This window comes from Bufo bufo, chromosome 1 (assembly GCF_905171765.1).
Source record: "Bufo bufo chromosome 1, aBufBuf1.1, whole genome shotgun sequence".
Classification (NCBI taxonomy): Eukaryota; Metazoa; Chordata; class Amphibia; order Anura; family Bufonidae; genus Bufo; species Bufo bufo.
Window position 1 is genome coordinate 234,603,930 of NC_053389.1, and position 23,959 is coordinate 234,627,888.

General features: G+C 48.1%; 1 protein-coding gene across 1 annotated transcript; it reads left to right on the top strand.

Annotated features, from left to right (window-relative positions):
- Positions 1 to 342: 342 nt before the first annotated feature.
- On the top strand, positions 343 to 20,520 carry MANSC1 (MANSC domain containing 1). Its single transcript, XM_040437136.1, has 4 exons — positions 343 to 475; positions 15,439 to 15,724; positions 15,846 to 15,986; positions 19,206 to 20,520. Exons 2-4 carry the CDS (start codon positions 15,505 to 15,507, stop codon positions 20,354 to 20,356), a joined length of 1,512 nt encoding a protein of 503 aa, XP_040293070.1. The 5' UTR covers positions 343 to 475; positions 15,439 to 15,504; the 3' UTR covers positions 20,357 to 20,520.
- Positions 20,521 to 23,959: the final 3,439 nt, after the last annotated feature.

Genomic DNA, 23,959 nt, shown 5'->3' on the forward strand with positions numbered 1-23,959 from the left:
CCCTGATATCTCTCCTCAGTGACTGCTCCTAATTACTGACAGCAAGCAGAGTTTAGAAGTGTCCACTATAGGGAGGTCATATTTTGGTATATTACTGGGGTACTGTAGAACAACTTATATAAGGTAACCATAAATCTATAGCCTCCTTTTATATGAGACATCTATGAGAGAGCTCTGACCGTATAGGTTTGGATTTACAGCTAAGCGCGCACATATGTGATAACCGCCCCCTATCGGTGACACAAGGGGATAGCGCGCGTCACCCTTTATATAGCGGAGTTAGTGGGCGTGGAAACGGGGCAGTGATACTGCTGCACGGCAGATGGGTGTGGTCACGGCTCGTGAGTGACAGGGGATGTGGGCGGTGCCTTGGTTGCGGTGATCTGGACTGCTGAGGGAGTCGGTGACCGTAGCAGTCAGCTGAAGGAGAGGTCACCGGAGTCTGGATGCGTTCTTCGTGCGTGTAGCAGTGCAGGTGGGTCCCTGGGTGTATCATGGGAGACGTATGCGGAATGTCAGCGCGTGACAGGATGAGATCCCTGTATTGTGTGCAGCCATGCATCTGTAATCTACTCTCGTATGTTGAGATAATGCACATGTAGAACCAGTCTGCGTTTTAATGTTGGGGTTCCCTTCCTATAGGGGTCTGGGGACGCTACAGATTTCTTTATGGGGCTCCTGTTCAGTACTGATGCAGCCCCCCACCTATATATTTGGGGCTTCAGAAGTATGAGGTTCCCTATGGTGCCTATATATAGACCCTCCAGAATTAGGGCTCCAAACCCTATGCTGAATGCCTGCATTGAAGTCCATGGATCCAGGACTTGGAATTCTGTTGGCAGTGCCCTCCTGGAATCCGCCGACCCTTGTACCCGGTATCTGGCATACACCGACCCTTGTACCCGGTACCTGGCATACACCGACCCTTGTACCCGGTACCTGGCATACACCGACCCTTGTACCCGGTACCTGGCATACACCGACCCTTGTACCCGGTACCTGGCATACACCGACCCTTGTACCCGGTACCTGGCATACACCGACCCTTGTACCTGTCACGAGTTCTCATATCACACGACTTCATGTGACACATTGGTTTCTGGAGAAATCTTGCGCTTCTTAAGCACACAGAACTCCTGGCACAGGGCAGAGGGCAGCCGCAGCCGCAAATATTTGCTCTTTTTTTTTTTTTCCACTCATTAATTGAGTCCGGTTGGCAGCAAATCGTGAGCAGGTTGTCAGACTTGGCTCTAGTCTGCAGGAGGGTCCGAATAGTGACAACCGCCACACTGGATATGGTTGGAACCGTTGTCACTTCTCTGCTGTGAACTATAATGAGGTCTGTCTGGATTCTGTCATGTGGTTCGGCATTTCAACGGACAAAATGGGGCGGCATCCTGCGCAATGTTGCCCAAGATTTTAAATGGAATCCACAATGGAACCACCAGTGCAGATGTGAACACAGCCTTAGGCCCCCTGCACACGAACGTGTGCGCCCCGTGGTCGTGGTGCGGCCCACAAAATGCGGGCCGTAATGCACGAGCACAGTCCGTGGGGCAGCTGCAACGGATCGCAGACCCATTCACTTGAATGGGTCCGCGATCCGGCTGTTGTGCAAAACGATAGGACATGTTCTATCTTTTTTTGCGGAATGGAAGTACGGGACGAAACCCCACGGAAGCACTCCGTAGTGCTTCCTTAGGGTTCCGTTCCGTGCTTCCCTTCCGTACCATTCCGCATCTCCAGATTTGCGGAACCCATTCAAGTGAATAGGTCCGCATCCGTGATGCAGAATGCCCACGGAACGGCACCCGTGTATTGCGGATCCGCAAATGCGGTCCGCAATATGGCAACGGGAAGCACACGTTCGTGTGCAGGGGGCCTTAGGTCCATGATGACATGAGTGACAGTGGTTCATCCGTGAAGGATCCATGTTTGGTCTGTGTGTTTGTTTCTTGCCTTTCATGTATCTTCTGTATTCTATGGACAAAGCTAGGCCGAAAATGTAATTTCCGGACCAGAACGTATTCGGGCAACGAACCGTCAAAACCACGGACCAAACATGAGTGGCATCCAAGTTGTGTCTGTGATTTTCATGGATCTGTAATCACGGACAAAAACAGGGCCTGCTTTCATGGTGTCACCACAGACCCACAGTCCATAGAGAACCACTGATGTTTGACTGCGCACGTGAACCTCAATGGATACATGAGTGGTCCGTGGAAAACACGGACGGCACATGTCCACGATTCACTCATGGGTGAAAGAAGCCTTAGGCCCCTATCACACGAGCGAGTCCCAGACATTAGGGAGAGCACCCATCCTGACCTCCCAGCACTAACGGGGTCACATAGCATTATATTCATTTATGATACTAGCTAACCCTTACAGTTCTGGACGGTAAGGGGTACATAGCATCGTAAATCAATATAATGCTATGCGACCTGGTAAGGACGGGAGCTGCTGCATAGTCATGCTGTGAGTCGGATGCATGGGACTCGCTTGTCTGAAAGGGGCCTTATGTACTGGGGGGTGAAATGGTGACCTCGTAGGAATGTTTGGAGTTGCAAACTGGACAGTTCAGTTGTTATTTGTGCCAAAGTTGCATTATATCGGTAGAAGCCTTTAGTCACCTACTCGATACCACCTGGAGTCACAGTGAAGCCAGTGCAGAACTGGTATAACATTTATGGGGCCCTGGAGTGGAAATAGTTAGGAATCTATCTAGACCAATGAAGTGAAACTACAGTTTCCAGCATGTTGGGAGTTGTAGTTTTACAACTTTAGAGGGCTGCAGGTAAGTCTGGACGAAGTGAATGAATTTGCTTTTTAGAAGCCTCACACAAATTTTGCAAATAGACCCTACTACATGCAGGAGGAGAAGTGGGGCAGACGGACAGTTTTTAGGCTGCTTGGTCCCCAGTGCTGGGTGACAATGAGGCGCCATGCACTCCAGGAATGGCTACAGGAGGGAAGAGGCGCTAGAGAGGACACTGGTGCTCTGCTATACACAGCGGCTCATCCTGCAGTGCTGACGATAGCAAGGCGAGCACCCCCTGGGCCACTCTGGCATCAGCACAGCTACCCCCACCTAGTGCCCAGCTGGCTTACCATCCACAGGGATTCTTCTATTAAATCCTCAGACACCTGACCGTGCACTTGAATGGGTCCTCAATCCGGAACAGCTGGAAATAATGACATAAAATTAAGAAAAACAACCATAAATGACCTGTTAAATCCCCTGTGCTGATGTTCTGGTGGGCACAGGTGTTTCCTGCAGCAATGGCCAGTGAGTGTCCTCGGGAGAATCGTACCATATATACTGGCATCAATGCTGAGACCAGTGATTGGCTGCAGCGTTCAAGTGGATGTACGACATGTCATGGCACCCGGCCAGTTTAAAAAAAAAAATGTCCATCCGGGATCAAGGGAGCATCAGTGCTGGATGGGCAGCGGATTTAACTGGTGAGTTGTGACTATTTATATATGGTAGTTTTTTATTTTATAGCTATTCCACTGTTAGGTTAGCTTATGAAACTACCGGTAACCCCTTGATTCCACATAAATGTGACCATTATATATGTATTCTACCCGGGGCGGACTGGCCATAGACCCTATATGGAGTTTTTCCGGTGGGCCGAGGCACAGGGGGCCGCCCAAACTCTTCTCACGGCCCCTGGCCAGGTACATAATTATTTGATGTTCTCAGCATTAATTAGTGCTAGGAGCATCAGGTACTTATTATACACCTGGACAGCAGTGGCAGGTCCCCTTCTGAATTTAAATCTATCCCCGTCCTCAGAATGTTGATGCAGCAGAATTTTATGCTGCAATGAGGTATTTTGTTATGCTGGGGCGGTATATTGTGCTGCACTACAGTATTGCTGGCCCGTCTACTTCTTTAGTCCCTGCCTACTTCTGGCTTGTGTTGGCCCACCTTCTGTCAATTTGGATTTGACTACAACATGGGGCCACTTTTATTTTTTTTTATTTTTTTCCAGGGCCACCTTAAGTTCCCAGTCTACCCCTGATTCTACCTCATTGTTCTCAGTCTGAGGGAGCATTCACACGAACGTGTTTTTCTTCCGTGTCCGTTCCGCGTCCGTTCTGCAATTTTGACGGACAATGCACGGACCCATTCATTTCTATGGGTCCGTGAAAATTGCGGTATGCCTTTTATTCTCATCCGTGTGCTGTCCGTTCCTTTTTTTTTTTTTAGAACATGTCCTATACTTGGCCGCAAATCGCGGTCCGTGGCCCTATAGAAAGTCATTGGGTCCGTGAAAAACGGATAGCACACGGAAATGCATCCGTGTGTCATCCGTTTTTAACGGACCCCTGGACTGATAACATTCTAGGAAACCCCATTTCAGTCCCATTTCAGTTTTTTGCGGACCGTGAAAAACGGATGACACACGGAAGCACCACGTCCGTATTATACGGACTTGCGGAACGGAAAAGGAAAGATAACTGAAGACATACGGAACACACGGATCCGTGATTTACGGACCGCAAAACCAACACTGTCGTGTGAATGCTCCCTGAGTGGAAGGAGGATTACAGCACACAGAATTATGTATGCACCACACACATATACATGGTACATTGGCATGACACACAGTATACATGTATATCTTTAAGGGTCCGTTGTTCTGGGTCCGCATCCGTTCCGCAATATTGTGGAACGGGTGCTGACCCATTTATTTCAATGGGGCCATAAAAATGCGGACAGAACGTTGTGCTTCCGTACATCCAGCATTTTCCTGGCTGCAGCAGTGACCTCTCTATTTTCCACATATCTCACTTTTGCAGTGAAAAGGGTGAAATCTGCGCAAGGAATTCATATGCTGCAAAATCCGGCAGGTCAATTTCCTGCACGGAATGAAAAAGCAAAGTATACGTGAGATTTGTCTAATCTCATACACTTTGCTGGTGCTGTATTACACTGCGGTATGCAGGTAGCCTAAGGCCTCTTTTACACGGGCGTCAATGCGCAATTTTTCTGCGCAAGCGCAAAACATTTTAATGCGTTTTGCACGCGCGTGAGAAAAATCGGCATGTTTGGTACCCAAACCTGAACTTCTTCACAGATGTTCAGGTTTGGGTTAGGTGTTGTGTAGATTGTATTATTTTCCCTTATAACATAGTTATAAGGGAAAATAATAGCATTCTTAATACAGAACGCATAGTACAATAGGGCTGGAGGGGTTAAAAAAATAAATAATTTAACTCGCCTTAATCCACTTGTTCGCGCAGCCCAGCTTGTCTTCTTTCTGCGCTCACCCTGGTGATGGACCATGTGATGAGCGCAGTGACGTTACCACATGTCCTTTTCCTATTGCACAGCAAAGATGAAGACAGAAGAGAAGCCAGGCTGTGCGAACAAGTGGATTAAGGTGAGTTAAATAATTTTTTATATATTTTTTTTTTAACCCCTCCAGCCCTATTGTACTATGCATTCTGTATTAAGAATGCTATTATTTTCCCTTATAACCATGTTATAAGGGAAAATAATAATGATCGGGTCCCCATCCCGATCGTCTCCTAGCAACCGTGCGTGAAAATTGCACCGCATCCGCACTTGCTTTTCACGCAGCCCCATTCACTTCTATAGGGCCTGCGTTGCGTGAAAATCACCTCTCGTGTGCACAGCCCCATAGAAATGAATGGGTCTGGATTCAGTGCGGGTGCAATGCGTTCACCTCATGCATTGCACCCGCGCGGAAATCTCACCCGTGTGAAAGAGGCCTAAGAGTACGGCTACACTGTGACATTCCACATAATGACTGTCCATGGTGTTGCAGTGTGACCGTCTCAAAAATCTGGACTTAATGGATTTTGTGTTGCAAGTCGCACATGATTTTTACCCCATTGACATTTAAAGCAATTCGTGTGCGACGCGCAATTCGCCTGCGACTTGGCAGTATTTTGACGGCCAAATCAAAGCTCTAAAATAGTCGTGTAACAGCAAGTTGAAGACAAGTCGCACATCTTTTTATGTTGTGCACGTTTTCTGCTGCAGAATGGTCATTTTATGTGGAATACAATTATTTACTGAAGCAGACATGCCTGGAGGGGTGGTGGGTCTTCTTTATAGGGCATCTGTCAGCAGATTTGTACCTATGACACTGGCTGACCTGCTACATGTGCACTTGGCAGCTGAAGCCATCTGAGTTGGTCCCATATTCATATGTGGCCGCATTGCTGGAAAAAATGATGTTTTAATATATGCAAATGAGCCTCTTGGAGCAATGGGGGAGTTGCCATTACACCTAAAGACTCTGCTCTCTGCAACTGTCCATGCAGAGTTCAGTAACCACGCATCGGAAGAACGAGTCTGATCTAATCCGTGCAGGGTTTCTACTCCCGCCCCAGCCATGACTGACAGTTTCTTCTCCCTTAGTCACTCCTAGATACGTACTAGAAAGAAAAAGCCTGCATCAGATATATAGGACTCATTGTCTCCGCACCAGCTCAGTAATTGTTTGTTTTTTAGCATTTAGATTAAATCTTGTTGCTTGTTTCTAGCCACAGGTCTACACACCATAAAGGGCGTGATTGCCATTTCTTCTTGCTCCCTTGTGGGAAGGGTTTGTACAAGTCTTTGTGGATTTACTTTACAGTCTCTTTTATATATCCTTTTTACTTTCATCCTACTTGCTGTTAGGAGCTGGATACATTGTGGCCAGATGTTTTTAGTTTGTACCCCCCGGAGCCCTTGTCTGTCAGTGTCCTCTGATAGCAGAAGCTTATTTTCTTAAATCGCCACATGGTCACCACTTGCGCAATCAGACACCATCCACGTGCATGCAGACTGAGGGTAGGGCGATGATTCTACTGATTATGTTGGGAAATAGAAGAAATCGTTTAGCACAAATAAAACCCACGTCAGCCGTAGACCACAAAGCATCCCACCGTGCCCGCACAGCCCAAGCCATGGGGTGCAACCTTTGCCTTACGCCAGTGCTACACACGACACAAGTCGCGCTACCAAAAACTGAGCGCAATTGGTCAGCACTTTTTGGATTTTTATTTGTCTGTCAAGTCGCCATATTGTCCTAGCCTTAAAGGGGTATTCCCATCACAGACAATCTGATAGCAATGAGAACAGGGTGGGGAAATGAACGGAGGGTGTACTGCGCATGCGCAGCCGCCCTCCATTCATTTTAGCCGAGCACTGTCTCGGCTATTTTCGTCTGCCCCATAGAAACTAATGGGAGCAGGGGCTGCGCGTGCGCTGTGCGCAGCCATTCAGTTCTATAGTAACAGCGCTTGGTGGTGGACGGAGCTCTCCCTGCTCCGTTCTCGTTGTAGGCGCGGGTCTCAGGTGCGGATCCCACCTCGATCAGACAATGGGGGCATATCCTAGCGATATGCCCCCATTGTCTGTGATGGGATAACCCATTTAAAGGAGTTGTCCAGCTTTCAAACCCTTTTGGCCAGTCCCCACTCCCAGCTTTACCTGTAGAGGGAAGCATATTTACCTGCTCCATGCTGCTCGGTTTTGTCTCTTTTGGTTCGCCACCCTCCAGTTCCCTGCTTGGCAACTTCCGGAGTGGACAGGGGTCGCATATGCCTCTACAGCCAATGACTGGCCACAACAGTGACATGACCCCTTGATCTGCCGATTGGCTGCAGCAGCACATGTGACTTCTCTCCACTCCAGAAGTTGACAAGCAGGGAACCAGGCAACAGGGAGCCGGTAAGTGTAATTCTTCCTACAGGTCCAGTGGGGAGGAGAGCTGCCCAAAAGAGTTTGAAAGCTGGACAACCCCTTCAATCGGTATGAAGTCCTCACTCTTTTCTAGACTAAATTGTAGCAAACCCTCAACTGTCAGAAATGTTGGTTCTCTGTAGGATTTCAGTCTCTGGTTGTAAATGGATGTTTCCATTCATTGATGGGAAGCAGAGGTCTTCTACACTCTGGTCTAAATCTATCCCTCCCCTGGCGTCAGATGCGCCCCAGTGACTAAGAGGCACATCTTTGCTGGTGTAGATTCCAGATATATTGTATGCCAACTTTCTGTTGTAGATCCAGATGTTGTAAACTACTTCTCCCACCATGCCCTGCTGCAGGCTGATAGCTGTAGGTAGTCCGGGCATGCTGGGAGTTGTAGTTTTGCAACAGCTGGAGAGCCCCAGATTGGCCACCCCTGGTGTAGATGATGATAAATGTGCCAGGCCTTACCCTCAGTGAAAGCGCACAAAAAGTCGTAACAATTTGTACAAGGGTAGTGCGCACCAAAATTTGTGACTTTTTGATGCCAGAAAACTGGTGTAGGGGAATGAGAAATGTCAACCGAAGTCTATTAGAAAGTTGCATAACTTGTCCCGGGCACAGTTATGTCATCTTCTTATTTTAGAGCTGTGCCTGTGATCATACAGAATGGCACTCACCGCTTCCTGCCCGGCCGCTCCGTAAATATTTGCGAACACTGGGGATGATTAACCTTTGAGATCCGCACTATTCTGCAAAGGTCCCTGAGAACAGGGAAGGAGTGCTGTTAAAATTTGGGATTCATTATTTTTTTTATACATTTGCAGAATTGTTCATGAAGATGTATATTAAGGGTTGCAGGTTTTCGCAATCATAGGTTGCAGTCGCCTCATTGATACGCCTTTTTCCTGATAGTCGAGTCTTTCCTGCCTGACTACTCCTGGGTTGTCACCCTCGCCTAGGGGAGGTTGCAGCATCACAATCCCTGAAAGCAAATTCCTGCAGCAGAGAGACGTCACAAGCTTGGTGTCTCAGGATCTGCGGATAGGATTTCCCTCGTTATTAAGGTTTCCATCTCCATTTTGACAGTTTGCTCACGAAGCTGCATCGTCAGACAGGCTGATAAGGTCAGGAAGGAAGGGGGAGGGGGGATGCCGATAAGAAAAGGTTCTGTGTTTATGATACAGTCAGCTGCCCTATGGGTTGACACCCAGCTTTCCCAGACTCCTGAGCGAAAAATCTGACTTGGGCCTCATGCGCACGGCTATTGTGGTCCCCAATGCACGGGCAACGGGATGGATCGAGACCCATTAAACTTGAATGGGTCCATGATCTGTCCGCACCGCATAAAATAGAACATGTTCTATTTTTTGCTGTGCGGAGACACTGACAGAAACGCCACGGAAGCACTTCGTAGTGCTTCCGCGGGGTTCCGTGTCTCCGTTCCGCACCGCAGCTCCGGATGGCGGACCCGTTCAAGTGAATATTGCGGACCCGTTGTTTGCGGGCCGCAATACGGCCACGGCCGTTGCCCTGCAGTGTGCATGACGCCTTAGGGCTCATGCACACGGCCGTGGACGTATTGCGGCCTGCGTATGTCGGGTCCGCAATACACGGGCAACAGCCGCGTGCACCCCGCATCACCTATTCAAGGGAATGGATCCGCAATCCGGGAGGTGTGGTGCGGCATGGATCGGAAGCACTACGGAGTGCTTCCATGGTGTTTCTGTCCGTGCCTCCGCACCGCAAAAAATAGAACCTGTTCTATTTTATTACGGTGAGGACGGATCACGGACCCATTCAAGTTGAATGGGTCTCAATCTGTCATGGCCGCCGCACGGATGTTTCCCATGTATTGGGGACCGCAAATTGCGCGGAACGGCTGCACAACGGCCGTGTGTATGAGCCCTTAGAGGAGTATTGATCTATTCCTTGCTCCTGTATCCATGAGCAGCCAGGCAAATTTTTCATCCAGGACTCCAGGAAAGCTGGGGGATCGTGTCGTGTTTGTCACCCAGCTTTCCCATGGACAGATATAAGGACTAAGCAGCAGTTATAATCTGGGGCCTGTTTACTGCTACTTTGCTCTAGCATTGGAAATGCCCTTCCCCAGTTACAGGGTTCAAAGTGCCAGGAACGTCACCTTCCAATCTGCATAGGATACTGAATGATCTGTTTGTGTTGTCACAGACGGATCCTAGCAACGTTCTCTGGGGGTCCGCAGCCATCGTCACCCCGGCAGAGCATTCATGTGTAAAGCGAACTGATCTGCATCTGAATTATAGAGAATAATCCCAGATGCGGCACCTCCCTAAACACAAACCGTGCAGAACTGGTGTCATGGAAATGACTTTCTCATACTCTGATCTTTCATCAGCCCAGAGACTTCGCATGGGAATTGTACAAATCTGCAGATACATTAACGGACTTTTACACATTAGTAGCAATTGTTCACTCCCATACAGTTTGCATTAGTCTGTGTAAAGGCTGTTTACATGAGTGCTGATCGACTTCTCACCGACCGGTGCCCGGCATTGTACCCCCATTGTTTATAGAGGGCTTTACAATGCAAATATCTTGCTGAATGGAGTGGCCAAGAGTATACAGACAGAGCGCCAGCATTGACCACTATAATACTGCCCCTTTATACAAGAATATAACTACAATAATACTTTCCCACCGTACAAGAAAGTAACTAATGCTTCTCCTATAATACTGCCTCCTATGTGCAAGAATGTACAATGTATTCAGAAAGTCTTCAGACCCTTTCACTTTTTTCACATTTTAGGGTACTTTCACACTTGCGGCAGGACGGATCCGACAGGCTATTCACCCTGTCGGATCCGTCCTTCCTATATTTCGCCGTGCCGCCGGACCACCGCTCCGTTCTCATTGACTATAATGGGGACGGGGCAGAGCTCCGGCGCAGTACGGCAGTTCGCGGTGAGAGGCCACCGGACTAAAAGGTCAGACATGCAGGACTTTTAGTCCGGCGGCCTATCGCCGTGCACTGCCGTGCTGCACCGGAGCTCCGCCCCCGTCCCCATTATAGTCAATGGGGACGGAGTGGCGGCACGGCGAAATAGCGGAAGGACGGATCCGACAGGGTGAACAGCCTGTCGGATCCGTCCTGCCGCAAGTGTGAAAGTAGCCTTATGTTGTGCTAAAATAAACAAAAAAGTTCAAATCACTCCCCATCATTCTGCACTCAGTACTCCATAATGAGAAATGAGAACAGAATAAATGTTTGCTAATTCATTGAAAAGAAAAACTAAAATCTTGCAGTATTTAGACCCTTTACCCAGTACATAGTGGAAACATCTTTGGCAGCGATTACAGCCTCCAGTCTTCTTGGGTATGGATGCCACAAGGTTTCCAATTTTCCATACCTGGATTTGGGGATTTTCTGCCATTCTTCTCTGCAGATCCTCTCAAGCTCTGTCAGGTTGGATTGGGGCCATCAGTGGACATCCATTTTTAGGTCTCTCCAGGGTTTAAGTCTCGCTGGGCCACTCAAGGACATTCATAGAGTTGTCCCTAAGACATTCCTGTGTTGCCTTGGCTGTTTGCCTAGGGTCATTGTGTTGTTGGAAGGTGAGCTTTCGGCCCATTCTGAAGTCCAGAACAAACTGGATCAGGTTTTCATTCCCCATGAAAACCTGAACGTATTTTTTTGCGGTCCGCAAAAACGGGTCCCGTTTTTCCGTGATCCGTGACCTTTTTTTCGTCCGTGGGTCTTCCTTGATTTTTGGAGGATCCACGGACATGAAAAAAAAGTCGTTTTGGTGTCCGCCTGGCCGTGCGGAGCCAAACGGATCCGTCCTGAATTACAATGCAAGTCAATGGGGACGGATCCGTTTGACGTTGACACAATATGGTGCCATTTCAAACGGATCCGTCCCCATTGACTTTCAATGTAAAGTCTGGAGTCCCTTTTATACCATCGGATCGGAGTTTTCTCCAATCCGATGGTATATTTTAACTTGAAGTGTCCCCATCACCATGGGAACGCCTCTATGTTAGAATATACTGTCGGATATGAGTTAGATCGTGAAACCTCATTTCCGACAGTATATTCTAACACAGAGGCGTTCCCATGGTGATGGGGACGCTTCTAGTTAGAATATACTACAAACTGTGTGCATGACTGCCCCCTGCTGCCTAGCAGCATCCGATCTCTTACAGGGGGCTGTGATCAGCACAATTAACCCTTCAGGTGCCGCACCTGAAGGGGTTAATTGTGCTATCATATCCCCCTGTAAGAGATCAGGGCTGCCAGGCAGCAGGGGGCAGACCCCCCCCCCCTCCCCCCTCCCCAGTTTGAATATCATTGGTGGCCAGTGCGGCCCCCCCCCCCTTCCTCCCTCTATTGTAATCGTTGGTGGCACAGTGTGCGCCCCCCATTGGCCCCCCCTCCCTCTATAGCATTAACAACATTGCTGGCCAGTGTGCGGCCTCCCATCTACCCCCCCCCCCCCCCCCCCCGATCATTGGTGGCAGCGGGTTACTAGCAATAGTACAATAGTAAAAGATTCATACTTACCTGGGAGCTGCGATGTCTGCTTCCGGCCGGGAGCTCCTCCTACTGGTAAGTGATAGTTCATTTAGCAATGACACTTACCAGTAGGTGGAGCTCCCGGCCGGACACGAACATCGCAGCAGCCGGTAAGTATGAATCTTCTACTATTGTACTATTGCTAAGTAACCATGGCAACCAGGACTGTAGTAGCGTCCTGGTTGCCATGGTTACCGATCGGAGCCCCAGCGATTAAACTGGGACTCCGATCGGAACTCCGCTGCCACCAATGATGGGGAGGGGGGGGGAGATGGGAGGCCGCACACTGGCCACCAATGTTGTTAATGCTATAGAGGGAGGGGGGGCCGATGGGGGGCGCACACTGTGCCACCAACGAATTATTACAATAGAGGGAGGGAGGGGGGGGCGCACACTGTGCCACCAACAAATTATTACAATAGAGGGGGGGGGGCCGCACTGGCCACCAACCTATTATTACAATAGAGGGGGGGGGCCGCACTGGCCACCAATGATATTCAAACTGGGGAGGGGGGGGAGGGTCTGCCCCCTGCTGCCTGGCAGCCCTGATCTCTTACAGGGGGCAGTGATCAGCACAATTAACCCCTTCAGGTGCCGCACCTGAAGGGGTTAATTGTGCTGATCACGGCCCCCTGTAAGAGATCGGGTGCTGCCAGGCAGCAGGGGGCAGTCTTGTACACAGTTTGTAGTGTATTCTAACTAGAAGCGTCCCCATCACCATGGGAATGCTTCTGTGTTAGAATATACTGTCGGTTCTGAGTTTTCACGAAGTGAAAACTCAGCTTTGAAAAAGCTTTTATACAGACGGATCTTCGGATCCAGCTGCAAGTATTGATAGAACCACACTTTAAGAATGTTGAATTCCTGCTGTAGGCCTTGAAATGATTTAAATACATTAGTCTCGATCAGTTGACCTATCCTCATTACTCCATGGGATTCCCAATTTCGGACTCCTGATAGAGAAATGAACTCTGGCAACAAGTTATTGTTCCATATTTGGGAAAGCTCACCTACCCCACCAACACCCCTGATCAATTTCACCTTTGTCCACACTTTTTTCATAAGCTCTATAAGCGTCACTTTCTCTCTCCCCCCCCATGCATCCCTGCACCCTCCAGAATACCCATAAGGTCCCTACTACCCAACCAGTGTTGCAGTATCTTCCCCGTCACATCTGGTAGCTGAAATTCCATCCAACCCTTAAAATGTTGACACTGAGAGGCTAAGAAATAAATCCAGGCGTTAGGGACAGCCAAGCCACCTTCAGACTTGGGATATTGCAGCGTCTCCAGCTTAATCCTAGCTTGACCATATTTCCAGATAAGATCTCTGAATATCGAATGTATTTTCCTAAATCTCTCAACAGGGATCCATACAGGGGCATTATTCAATATGTATAGTAACTGAGGCATCATTACCATTTTTAAGAGATTCACTCTGCCCACCACCGACAAAAAGAGTCTACCCCATGTCCTTGCCTTCAGCCTAAAAGTATTTAGCAAAGGAGTTAAATTAAGTTCTTCAAAATCCAGCAGTCTAGGTGTTATATATAGCCCCAGATATTTAAACTTGCCCACCCAGGGTATCAAACTATCTGCCTGCACACCAGAGAGTGCCTGTCCGTCTACCGGCATCAAGGCAGACTTCTGCCAATTTATCCGAAGCCCAGAGAAGCCACCAAATCTATCTATTAAAGCCATGGCCGCATCCAAAGAGCCCCCAGTGTCACCCAAAAATAACATAGTGTCATCAGCATACATTGCCACTTTATTTTGCGTCTCACCATATCTAAACCCCACAATATGAGGTGACAGGCGGATAAGAGCTGCAAGTGGTTCAATTGCTAAAGCAAACAACAAGGGTGACAATGGGCACCCCTGTCTGGTGCCTCTGGTCAAAGAAAAGCTATCTGACAGCCCCCCATTAGCTCTGATCCGTGCCTTTGGACTTGAATACAACACTTTCACCCACTGAATAAATCGAGCACCAAAGCCCATGACTCTCAAGGTTTCCCATAGGTAGTTCCATTCAACACTGTCGAACGCCTTGGCGGCGTCTAACGCAAGTAAGGCCCTATCTCCTCCATTATCAGCTGGAATATTCAGACTAGCATATACTCTACGGATATTTATAGCAGTCGATTTCCCAGGCATAAAGCCCGTTTGATCCGGGTGCACTATAGTTAGTATTACCCTGGACAGCCTGTTCGCCAACACCTTCGCCAGGAGCTTCACATCTGCTGTTAATAGCGAAATTGGTCTATAGGAATCAGGAACTTTGGGATCTTTCCCAGGCTTAGGAATAACTACTATGATAGCCTCCTGCATAGAATGTGGTAGCGAACCCATCTCCAGAGAATATTCAAGAACCTTAAGTAATTCAGGAAGAAGCACCCCCTGCAACTTTTTATACACCTCCACTGGTATGCCGTCTGCCCCCGGCGCCTTACCATTCGCCATCCCCCCAAGGGCAACCTCTAACTCCTCCAGCGTGATCGGCTCTTCCAGTCTCTCGCTATCCTCCTCTGATAACACTGAAAGCTGAGCCTCAGCCAGAAAGGCGGACAAGGCCTCCTCAGAGCTAGACGCCTTGGAAGCATAGAGAGAGACGTAAAAACCTTTTAGAATATCTAATATCCCTTTTGTATCCTGGCTACTATTCCCATTTCCATCCATTAGTTCTTGTATACAAGAAGAGCCCCTCTGTGCCTGAGAAACCACTGAGAGCAGATGCCCAACTTTCTCTCCCTCCTCAAAAGATCTTTGGCGGTAAAAACTACGTTTCCTCTCTGCAGCCTGTAGTAGAGGGAGTTGTAGTTTTTGAACAGCTGGAGTACCGGAGGTTGCTGATTCCTGCCTTAGACAGTGGAGAAGAAAATTGGGGGAGGGCATTATATACCATATGCATTGGTGGGGTTATATGTGAGGGAATGTTTTCCATATATATAGGGGAGGAAGGGGTTGACGAGATATTTACAGTGCATTCTGGGAGTGGCTGGTACTTGATGAGCTGCTGTTCACCAACAGAAAGGGAGCAAAGTCGTTCTCTCTCTCTCTATATCTATATCTATATATATATATATATATATATATATATATAATATATTACACATTTTTATTTTTTTGGGGGGTTAACCCCTTTAATTCTAAATCTTCTGTTTTGTCAGGGTCGTTTGACGCATGTTGTCATGTGACTACTTTTTGGACTCGCAGACCCCTCATGCTTTGCTGTTATGGACATCTGTACGCTCGCCCTCCCCTATGCTCTGCTCCTGTCTGCGCTGCTTCTTGGGGGAGTCTCTGGCACCCAGCAATGTGCCCCCCAGGTCATCCCGGATATGGTGATTGACATAAGCCAGGCAGTGGCACGCGGTGCACGTTTCACTGACCCTTTAAGCGTGATCAGCAAGGAGGAATGCCTGTCGGCCTGCTGCAAGCAACTGGATGTGGAAGGTAAGGAGCAGGATTGTTCTACACGTATGTAACGTGGAATATACCGCCATTGCACACATTCCTATTTTGCGCTGGTCAGTTCACGCTTTCACTTTCAGTAAAGTGTCTTTCTATTTTCCAGGTGTTCAGGAGTGTAATCTTATGGTTTTCGATGCCAGGAAAAGCCGAGGAGAGCCGAACTGTTACATCTTCCACTGCCCCACGATAGACTCGTGCCCCTTGACGCCTAGTCGGGGGGTCTTCAGTTACAGCTTGTGGTCAGGTCAGTGACCCCTGAGAACAGTCTTAACTATGTGGTCAGCTCACAGGCCCTTAAATCCCACCCAATTTCCATAGCGAGTTTGGCTACCCATTGTAATGGTGACGTTTATACCAGTAGCATGCATTTGCGCCCCCTAGTGGTCAGAGTCAGAATGATAGAAATGTTTTAACTGAGGGCCCAGTGGGAATAATGGATCAGCTGTTGGATTTTATTAGCTGGATCTTCCCCTTCCTCCCTTACCTGCCATTTCTTACAAACCTCTTCACTGGAAAACCTGCATTACAGCAGTTATTGCCAGCATTATTGCTTCCACGGGCATCGTCACCCACCTTTCCCAGTTTATGTAGCGGTATGAAAGCAGCAGATGTGTCTCTTAATAACTATTCAGGACACTGGAAAAGCAGGATAAAATGTTTATGGTAGCTGTAATGGGCGCCATATTGATTGTCACCCAGTACTATGGTGATACCTGACCCTGGGATGGATCAGTGAGCGTGTGCACCGAGTGTAGACAGATGTACGACATTTAGCACAATAGAAACGTTCTCCTTTCAGGAAAGCTCTGTGGTCTGCACCGTGCATCCCAGAGTCACGCCCATTTTTATAGGATGGTTCCACCCCTTTCGCAACACATTTCAGGAAAAAGGAAGGAAGATGTCAAACTATGTAGGAATTTAGAGAAGCATGCATTTAACCCCATCTGTTCCAGTACCTTGGACCACAGTGCACCCCTGGGCCCATGCAATTACATCTACTTGTCTCTACATCTTGGAGAATCACAGAGGGACAACCGTAAAAAAATCTAATCTTTAAAGAGGACCTTTCACCGATTCTTACCCTATGAACTAACTATACAGAAATGTAGAGCGGCGCCCGGGAATCTCACTGCACTTACTATTATCCCCGGGCGCCGCTCCGTTCTCCCGTTATGCCCTCCGGTATCTCCGCTCACTAAGTTATAGTAGGCGGAGATTCCAGTCACTAAGTTATGGTAGGCGGAGTCTGTCCTTGTTCTGCTCTAGCGCTGGCCAATCGCAGCGCAGAGCTCACAGCCTGGGAGGTTATTTTCTCCCAGGCTGTGAGCTCAGCAATGCGATTGGCCGCCACTACAGAAGAACAAGGGCAGACTCCGCCTACCATAACTTAGTGAACGGAGATACCGGAGGGCATAGCAGGAGAACGGAGCGGTGCCCGGGGATAATAAGTGCAGTGAGATCCCCGGGCGCCGCTCTACATGTCTGTATACTTAGTTCATAGTGTAATAATCGGTGAAAGGTCCTCTTTAATATTACAATTCAGACCTATGACAATTCATAATAGGGTAATAAGAAAGCAGTGTAGATATGCATACAAGATACTACTCCACCATAACTACTAGATCTGTGTGTGTGTTGGATTCTGGAAACATGAATATCTATACATCCCCTGAATGGTGTATAGCAGGTATTGCCAACCTGCGGCTCTCCAGCTGTTGCAAAACTACAACTCCCAGCATGCCCAGACTGTCTACAACTATCAGCCTACAGCAGGGCATGGTGGGAATTGTAGTTTTACAACAGCTGGAGAGGCACAGGTTGACTCTCCCTGGTGTATAGGTATACACGTTCCTATACACCATGCAGTGTGGTACTGTCTCTGGGTGAGCCACTTAAATAGGACCTGTCATCTCTCCTGACATGTCTGTTTTAGTAACTACTCACATTCCCCATGTAATAACAATTGTGGAGCATCTACTCTTATGATCCTATGATGTGACATTACTTTATTATTGCTCCAAGAAGTTCTAAATAAATTACTAGCCATTTGCAATGAAGGTCCAGATGGGTGTTACCAGTTGAAATGTGTCCCTGAACAGTCTGACACTATCCAATCAGTGCTGTCAATGTCAGACTGTGCAGGGTCAAACCACCAACTGGTAACACCCATGCGGACCTTCACGGCAAGCAGTTTAATCATAACTTCTAGCAGGAATATTAAAGGAATGGAACAACATAGTCATAACAATAGATGCTTCAGATTTGTTATTATATGGAGACTGCAAGTAATTACTAAAAGAGACATGTCAGGATACGTGGTAGGTCTTTAAAACCTCTCACCTTGGGACTCGCAAGTACCATCTTGTATTGCTTAGGCCTAATGCACACGACCGTTGTTTTGGTCCACATCCGAGCCGCAGTTTTTTCGGCTTGGATGCGGACCCATTCACTTCAATGGGGCCGCAAAAGATGGGGACAGCACTCCGTGTGCTGTCCGCATCCGTTGCTCTGTTCCGTAGTCTGCAAAAAAAAATATAACCTGTCCTATTCTTGTCCGTTTTGCGGACAAGAATAGACAGTTCTATCAATGGCTGTCCGTGCCGTTCGGCAAATTGCGGAACGCACACGGACACCATCCGTGTTTTGCGGATCTGCAATTTACGGACCGCAAAACACACAATGATCGTGTGCATGAGGCCTTGGTGTCATATCATGGCAGATCAGGCCAATATTTGACTGTTCAAATGCCTGCAGGTGTCCTTAATAAGGAGAGTGGAGTAAGCTGCTGTCAGACACCTGTCAGCAGCTAATGTTCCTTGTGAACAAGGATCGAACTTTGAGTTGGCGATAAATCCGCTTAGACGAGTTCAGCAGAGGGCGGAAAGGGAAGCTAGAGACCGATCCATCAGACTGGCAGTTCAAGGGATTTAACTGTGAACAGCATTCTGCAGCCTGCTATGTACTGTATAATCATGCAAGCTGCAGAAGCCAAATGGTTCAATGTCGTTAATGCAAAGCTAATAAATACCCTTTTTAGCACTAAAGACATTGAATCAATAAAAAAAATATCTAAATGTGTCTGTTGCTTTTTAAAGGTGCCTCTGTGATTCTTTGATACCCCATTAAGTAACTCTGAGCCCCCTAACGGTCAGTTCTGTGAATTATGTATCTATATCTTCAAATGCTGAGTGACAAAACCTAGGACCTAGATAGTAATACATCCCCTAATTGCACTTTATTTTTTTTCAGAGCTCTGCAGATTAACCATTCTGGACTCCTGGAAAGCTGGGTGATGAGCAATATGCCACAGAGACCTAAAAAACAATCCTGCGGTGAGGGATGTTTTCCTGGTTGGCAGCCATATTCGTTCTCACCCAGATTTCTGGTCACAGAGCAGATATCTGTTCAGTATCGTTCCATTGCTTTCCTAGAGATTATTATTTGTTTCTTATAATTATTCCAGAGACTCCTCACCCGGTAAAACGTGACCCTGAGAAAGTGCAGCAGAAGACAAAGTCTAGTGATCACAGCAAAGTGCAGAGTTCTCTCGGAAGGACGTCAGGATCAGCTACGCACCCCCCCTCTGGTTCTACAGAGTCTGGTCCACTTGACCTAAACAACAAAAAAAACAGCACTCTTATTGCCTCGCAGGAACCAGCCAAACATGTTAAGGAGGAACCAGCCAACTCCTCCCAAAAAATCACCACTCAGCTCCTCCACCTGGCGAGCACAATCGATCAACACCTGGAGAAGATGGAATCCAAGTCAGCAGCTTCGAAGGACAATCTCCAAATCCACTACCCCTCCGCCATCGCTGCCACAGTCCCCACTATCCGGACGACAACCATTCCCATCCATGTAGAGGTGAAGAAAACCCTCCCTGATGCCAAAGAGGCAAAGCCTGGCATAGTTACATATAAGATGCCAGATAACTTCACATTTATTCCTACTGTAGCTGCCAAGCAAGTGGACACTGTACCCAAGAAAACATCACTCAGCACTGCTGCCCCTAAGCCTGTACACCGAACAAAGGCCAATCTCATTGTGACCTCTTCCTCTTTCCAGGATACAAGTGGTGCCCACAAAGTGCCTAGTTCTGATAAGAGTGCCAAGCTTCCTGGAAGTGATCACTCTGACAACAGTGGCACACCCATGGTGACACCAAAGAAGGTCAGTCACCCCCTGCCCCACACAGAGGTCCCAGCCCTTGCTACAGTCCATCAAACCAGACCCCCCCAGATGGTGACTCACCCTGCACCTTTACAGACGTCACCCAGGAAGGAAATAAAACCCAGCACCAAGACTAAGGACCAACCATCGGCCAGTGACGAGGTCAAGACGCCTGGGCAAACTATGACTGTAACCCATCCCTCATCACAACAAGAACCTGTTATCAATCTGGAGGAATCTCCTAGGAAAGCTGACAGCACAGCATCTGAGGGCATCCTTCCATCACTGGAGGATAAGAGCGGTCTGGTGGCAGCTCTAGTTTTTGGGATGTTGTTTCTCCTGGTGATAATTGGTCTGATCAGCCGCAAAGTGTCAGAGGTGCGGCGCAGGCATCGATACACCAAACTAGACTATCTTATCAATGGGATGTACGTGGACACCTGAAGTGTGTAGCAGCAGGTCCTTCCCCACATATGGACATGACAGACCCCACCAGCTGCTCTGGTCTTCACTACAACACTGGCCATATTGACATGGGGGGGGGTGTACTTGCCGCAAATACGGCTGAGTGGATGGACACATATTCATCTCCCAGTGCGGAGATACAATAAATGGGGGGGGGGGGGGGGGTACTTGCCGCAAATACGACTGAGTGGATGGATACATATTCATCTCCCAGTGCGGAGATACAATAAATAATTTTGGAAAATCAGTAGAATAAAATAATTTCCGTAGTCGTCTTCTATTCCTGAAAATTCTATTCCAGCAACGTTTAGTTTTGTTTTTGGAATAATAAGTGACCTCCTAAGATGGCCATTATTACAATACCGGCAGATTGTCACCCAACTTTCCTGGATTCCAAAATGGTAGATCTAGTTATGCAGCAGTACATCAACTAAATGCATTTTGTTCCACAACTAGACAGAATTTGGAAAAGCTGGGTGACAACTAATAGCATTATCATTACAGCTTGTATTGGGCTTGTTGTCCAGCTTTCCTAGCGTCTCAAATGTCCAAATCTGCCTACATCAGTAGGGTCCTGGGATCTTCTAATGCAGTAAAGAATTCTGATTGGCTAAGGACCTGGGATCCTTAGGCTCCTTCCACACGGGCGAGTTTTCCGCGCAGGTGCAATGCGTGAGGTGAACGCATTGCACCCGCACTGAATCCGGACCCATTCATTTCTATGGGGCTGTGCACATGAGTGGTGATTTTCACGCATCACTTGTGCGTTGCGTGAAAATCGCAGCAGGGTCTATATTCTGCGTTTTTCACGCAACGCAGGCCCCATAGAAGTGAATGGGGCTGCATGAAAATCGCAAGCAAGTGCGGATGCGGTGCGATTTTCACGCACGGTTGCTAGGAGACTATCGGGATGGGGACCCGATCTTTATTATTTTCCCTTTATAACATGGTTATAAGGGAAAATAATAGCATTCTTATTACAGAATGCATAGTACAATAGGGCTGAAGGGGTTAAAAAAATATTTAACTCACCTTAATCCACTTGTTCGCGCAGCCGGCATCTCTTCTGTCTTCTTCTTTGAGGAATAGGACCTTTGATGACGTCACTGCGCTCATCACATGGTCCATCACATGACCCATCACCATGATAAAAGATCATGTGATGGACCATGTGATGAGCGCAGTGACGTCATCAAAGGTTCTATTCCTCAAAGAAGAAGACAGAAGAGATGGCAGCTGCGCGAACAAGTAGATAAAGGTGAGTTATATTTAATTTTTATATTTTTTTAACCCCTCCAACCCTATTGTACTATGCATTCTGTATTAGGAATGCTATTATTTTCTCTTATAACCATTACATCTACACAACCCAAACCTGAACTTCTGTGAAGAAGTCCGGGTTCGGGTCTGGGTACCACATTCAGTTTTTTATCACGCGCGTGCAAAACACATTGCACCCGCGCGATAAAAATTGAACGCAATCGCAGTCAACGCAACGCATCCGGACCTTATCCGGACACGCTCGTGTGAAAGAGGCCTTAGGCCTCTTTCACATGAGCGTGATGGATTGGCTCCGGATGCGTTCAGTGAAACTCGTACCATTTTGCAAGCAAGTTCAGTCAGTTTTGTCTGCGATTGCGTTCAGTTTTTTCCGTGCGGGTGCAATGCGTTTTCCACGCGTGTGATAAAAAAACGGAAGGTTTACAAACAACATCTCTTAGGAACCATCAGTGAAAAACGCACTGCATCCGCACTTGCTTGTGGATGCAATATGTTTTTCACTGAAGCCCCATTCACTTCTATGGTACCAGGGCTGCGTAGAATATAGAACATGCTGTGTTTTTCACGCAACGCAGAACTGATGCGTAAAAAAACGCTCATATACACAGACCCATGAAATTTTGTGAAAGGGGCCTTAGTGCTATACAATTTCTTTTTCTTTGGGGCAGATAGTATATCTTCATTGAGGTTTGAAGCACAGAGGGGAAGATTTATCAAACGCCATTCTAGATCTCCTATACGCCAAAATGATTCACTTAAGATTTAGATTGATCTTAATAAATTCGGCATGTCTCCAGCCCTTGGTGCACCAGAAACTCAAATCAGCCAATCACAGGCCGCGGCGGCGTCCTGCTCCCCTTAACGTCATGTGACCATCTGTCATGACTCAAGAGAAGCCAAACACCACAGAAGCCTGTGATTGGCTGCAGCAATGTCAAACTGGATGTTGACATCAGAGGAGCCCAGGCCTGCAGGAGAAGAAGCAGGTAAGGCTACTTTCACACTAGCGTTCGGAGCGGATCCGTCTGATGTTTCATCAGACGGATCCGCTCCTATAATGCAAACGCTTGCATCCGTTCAGAACGGATTCGTTTGCATAACAGTTTATTTCAGATCTGATTTTTCACTTCGGAAAACTCAGATCCGACAGTATATTCTAAACACAGAAGCGTTCCCATGGTGATGGGGACGCTTCAAGTTAGAATATACTGAGAACTGTGTACATGACTGCCCCCCCCCCCCTCCTGTATTTAACTTATTGGTGGCCAGTGCGGCCCCCCTCCCTCTATATTCATCGGTGGCCAGTGCGGATATTAAATATGAGCAGTGCGGTCTCCCCCTCCCTCCCTCCCCAGTATTAAATATGAGCAGTGCGGTCTCCCCCTCCCTCCCTCCCCAGTATTAAATATGAGCAGTGCGGCCTCCCCCTCCCTCTATTCATTGGTGGCCAGTGCGGATTCAAAGTATTGTGATCAGTGCGGCCTCTCCTCTCCCCCCCCCCCCCCCCCATCATTGGTGGCAGCGGAGAGTACCGATCGGAGTCCCAGTTTAAATCGCTGGGGCTCCGATCGGTTACCATGGCAGCCAAGACGCTATTGCAGTCTTGGCTGCCATGGTTACTTAGCAACAAATAGCAGCATTATACTTACCTGAAGAGCTGCGATCTATGTGACCGGCCGGGAGCTCCTCCTACTGGTAAAGTGACAGGTCTGTGCGGCGCATTGCCTATAGACCTGTCACTTACCAGTAGGAGGAGCTCCCGGCCGGTCACATAGATCGCAGCTCTTCAGGTAAGTATAATGCTGCTATTTGTTGCTAAGTAACCATGGCAGCCAAGACTGCAATAGCGTCTTGGCTGCCATGGTAACCGATCGGAGCCCCAGCGATTTAAACTGGGACTCCGATCGGTACTCTACGCTGCCACCAATGATGGGGGGGGGGGGGTCGAGAGGAGAGGCCGCACTGATCACAATACTTTGAATCCGCACTGGCCACCAATGAATAGAGGGAGGGGGAGGCCGCACTGCTCATATTTAATACTGGGGAGGGAGGGAGGGGGAGACCGGACTGCTCATATTTAATATCCGCACTGGCCACCGATGAATATAGAGGGAGGGGGGCCGCACTGCTTACAATTAATACTGGGGAGGGAGGGGGGGCCCCCACTGGCCACCAATAAGTTAAATACAGGAGGGGAGGGGGGTCTGCCCCCTGCTGCCTGGCAGCACCTGCCAGGCAGCAGGGGGCAGTCATGTACACAGTTCTCAGTATATTCTAACTTGAAGCGTCCCCATCACCATG

What these genes read in the sequence shown, in the direction of transcription:
- MANSC1 (XM_040437136.1), top strand. Translation starts at nt 15,505, where the DNA reads ATGGACATCTGTACGCTCGCCCTCCCCTATGCTCTGCTCCTGTCTGCG. An exon ending in CAAGCAACTGGATGTGGAAG is followed by an intron (nt 15,725 to 15,845) that starts GTAAGGAGCAGG and finishes TCTATTTTCCAG; the next exon opens with GTGTTCAGGAGTGTAATCTT. An exon ending in CAGTTACAGCTTGTGGTCAG is followed by an intron (nt 15,987 to 19,205) that starts GTCAGTGACCCC and finishes TAATTATTCCAG; the next exon opens with AGACTCCTCACCCGGTAAAA.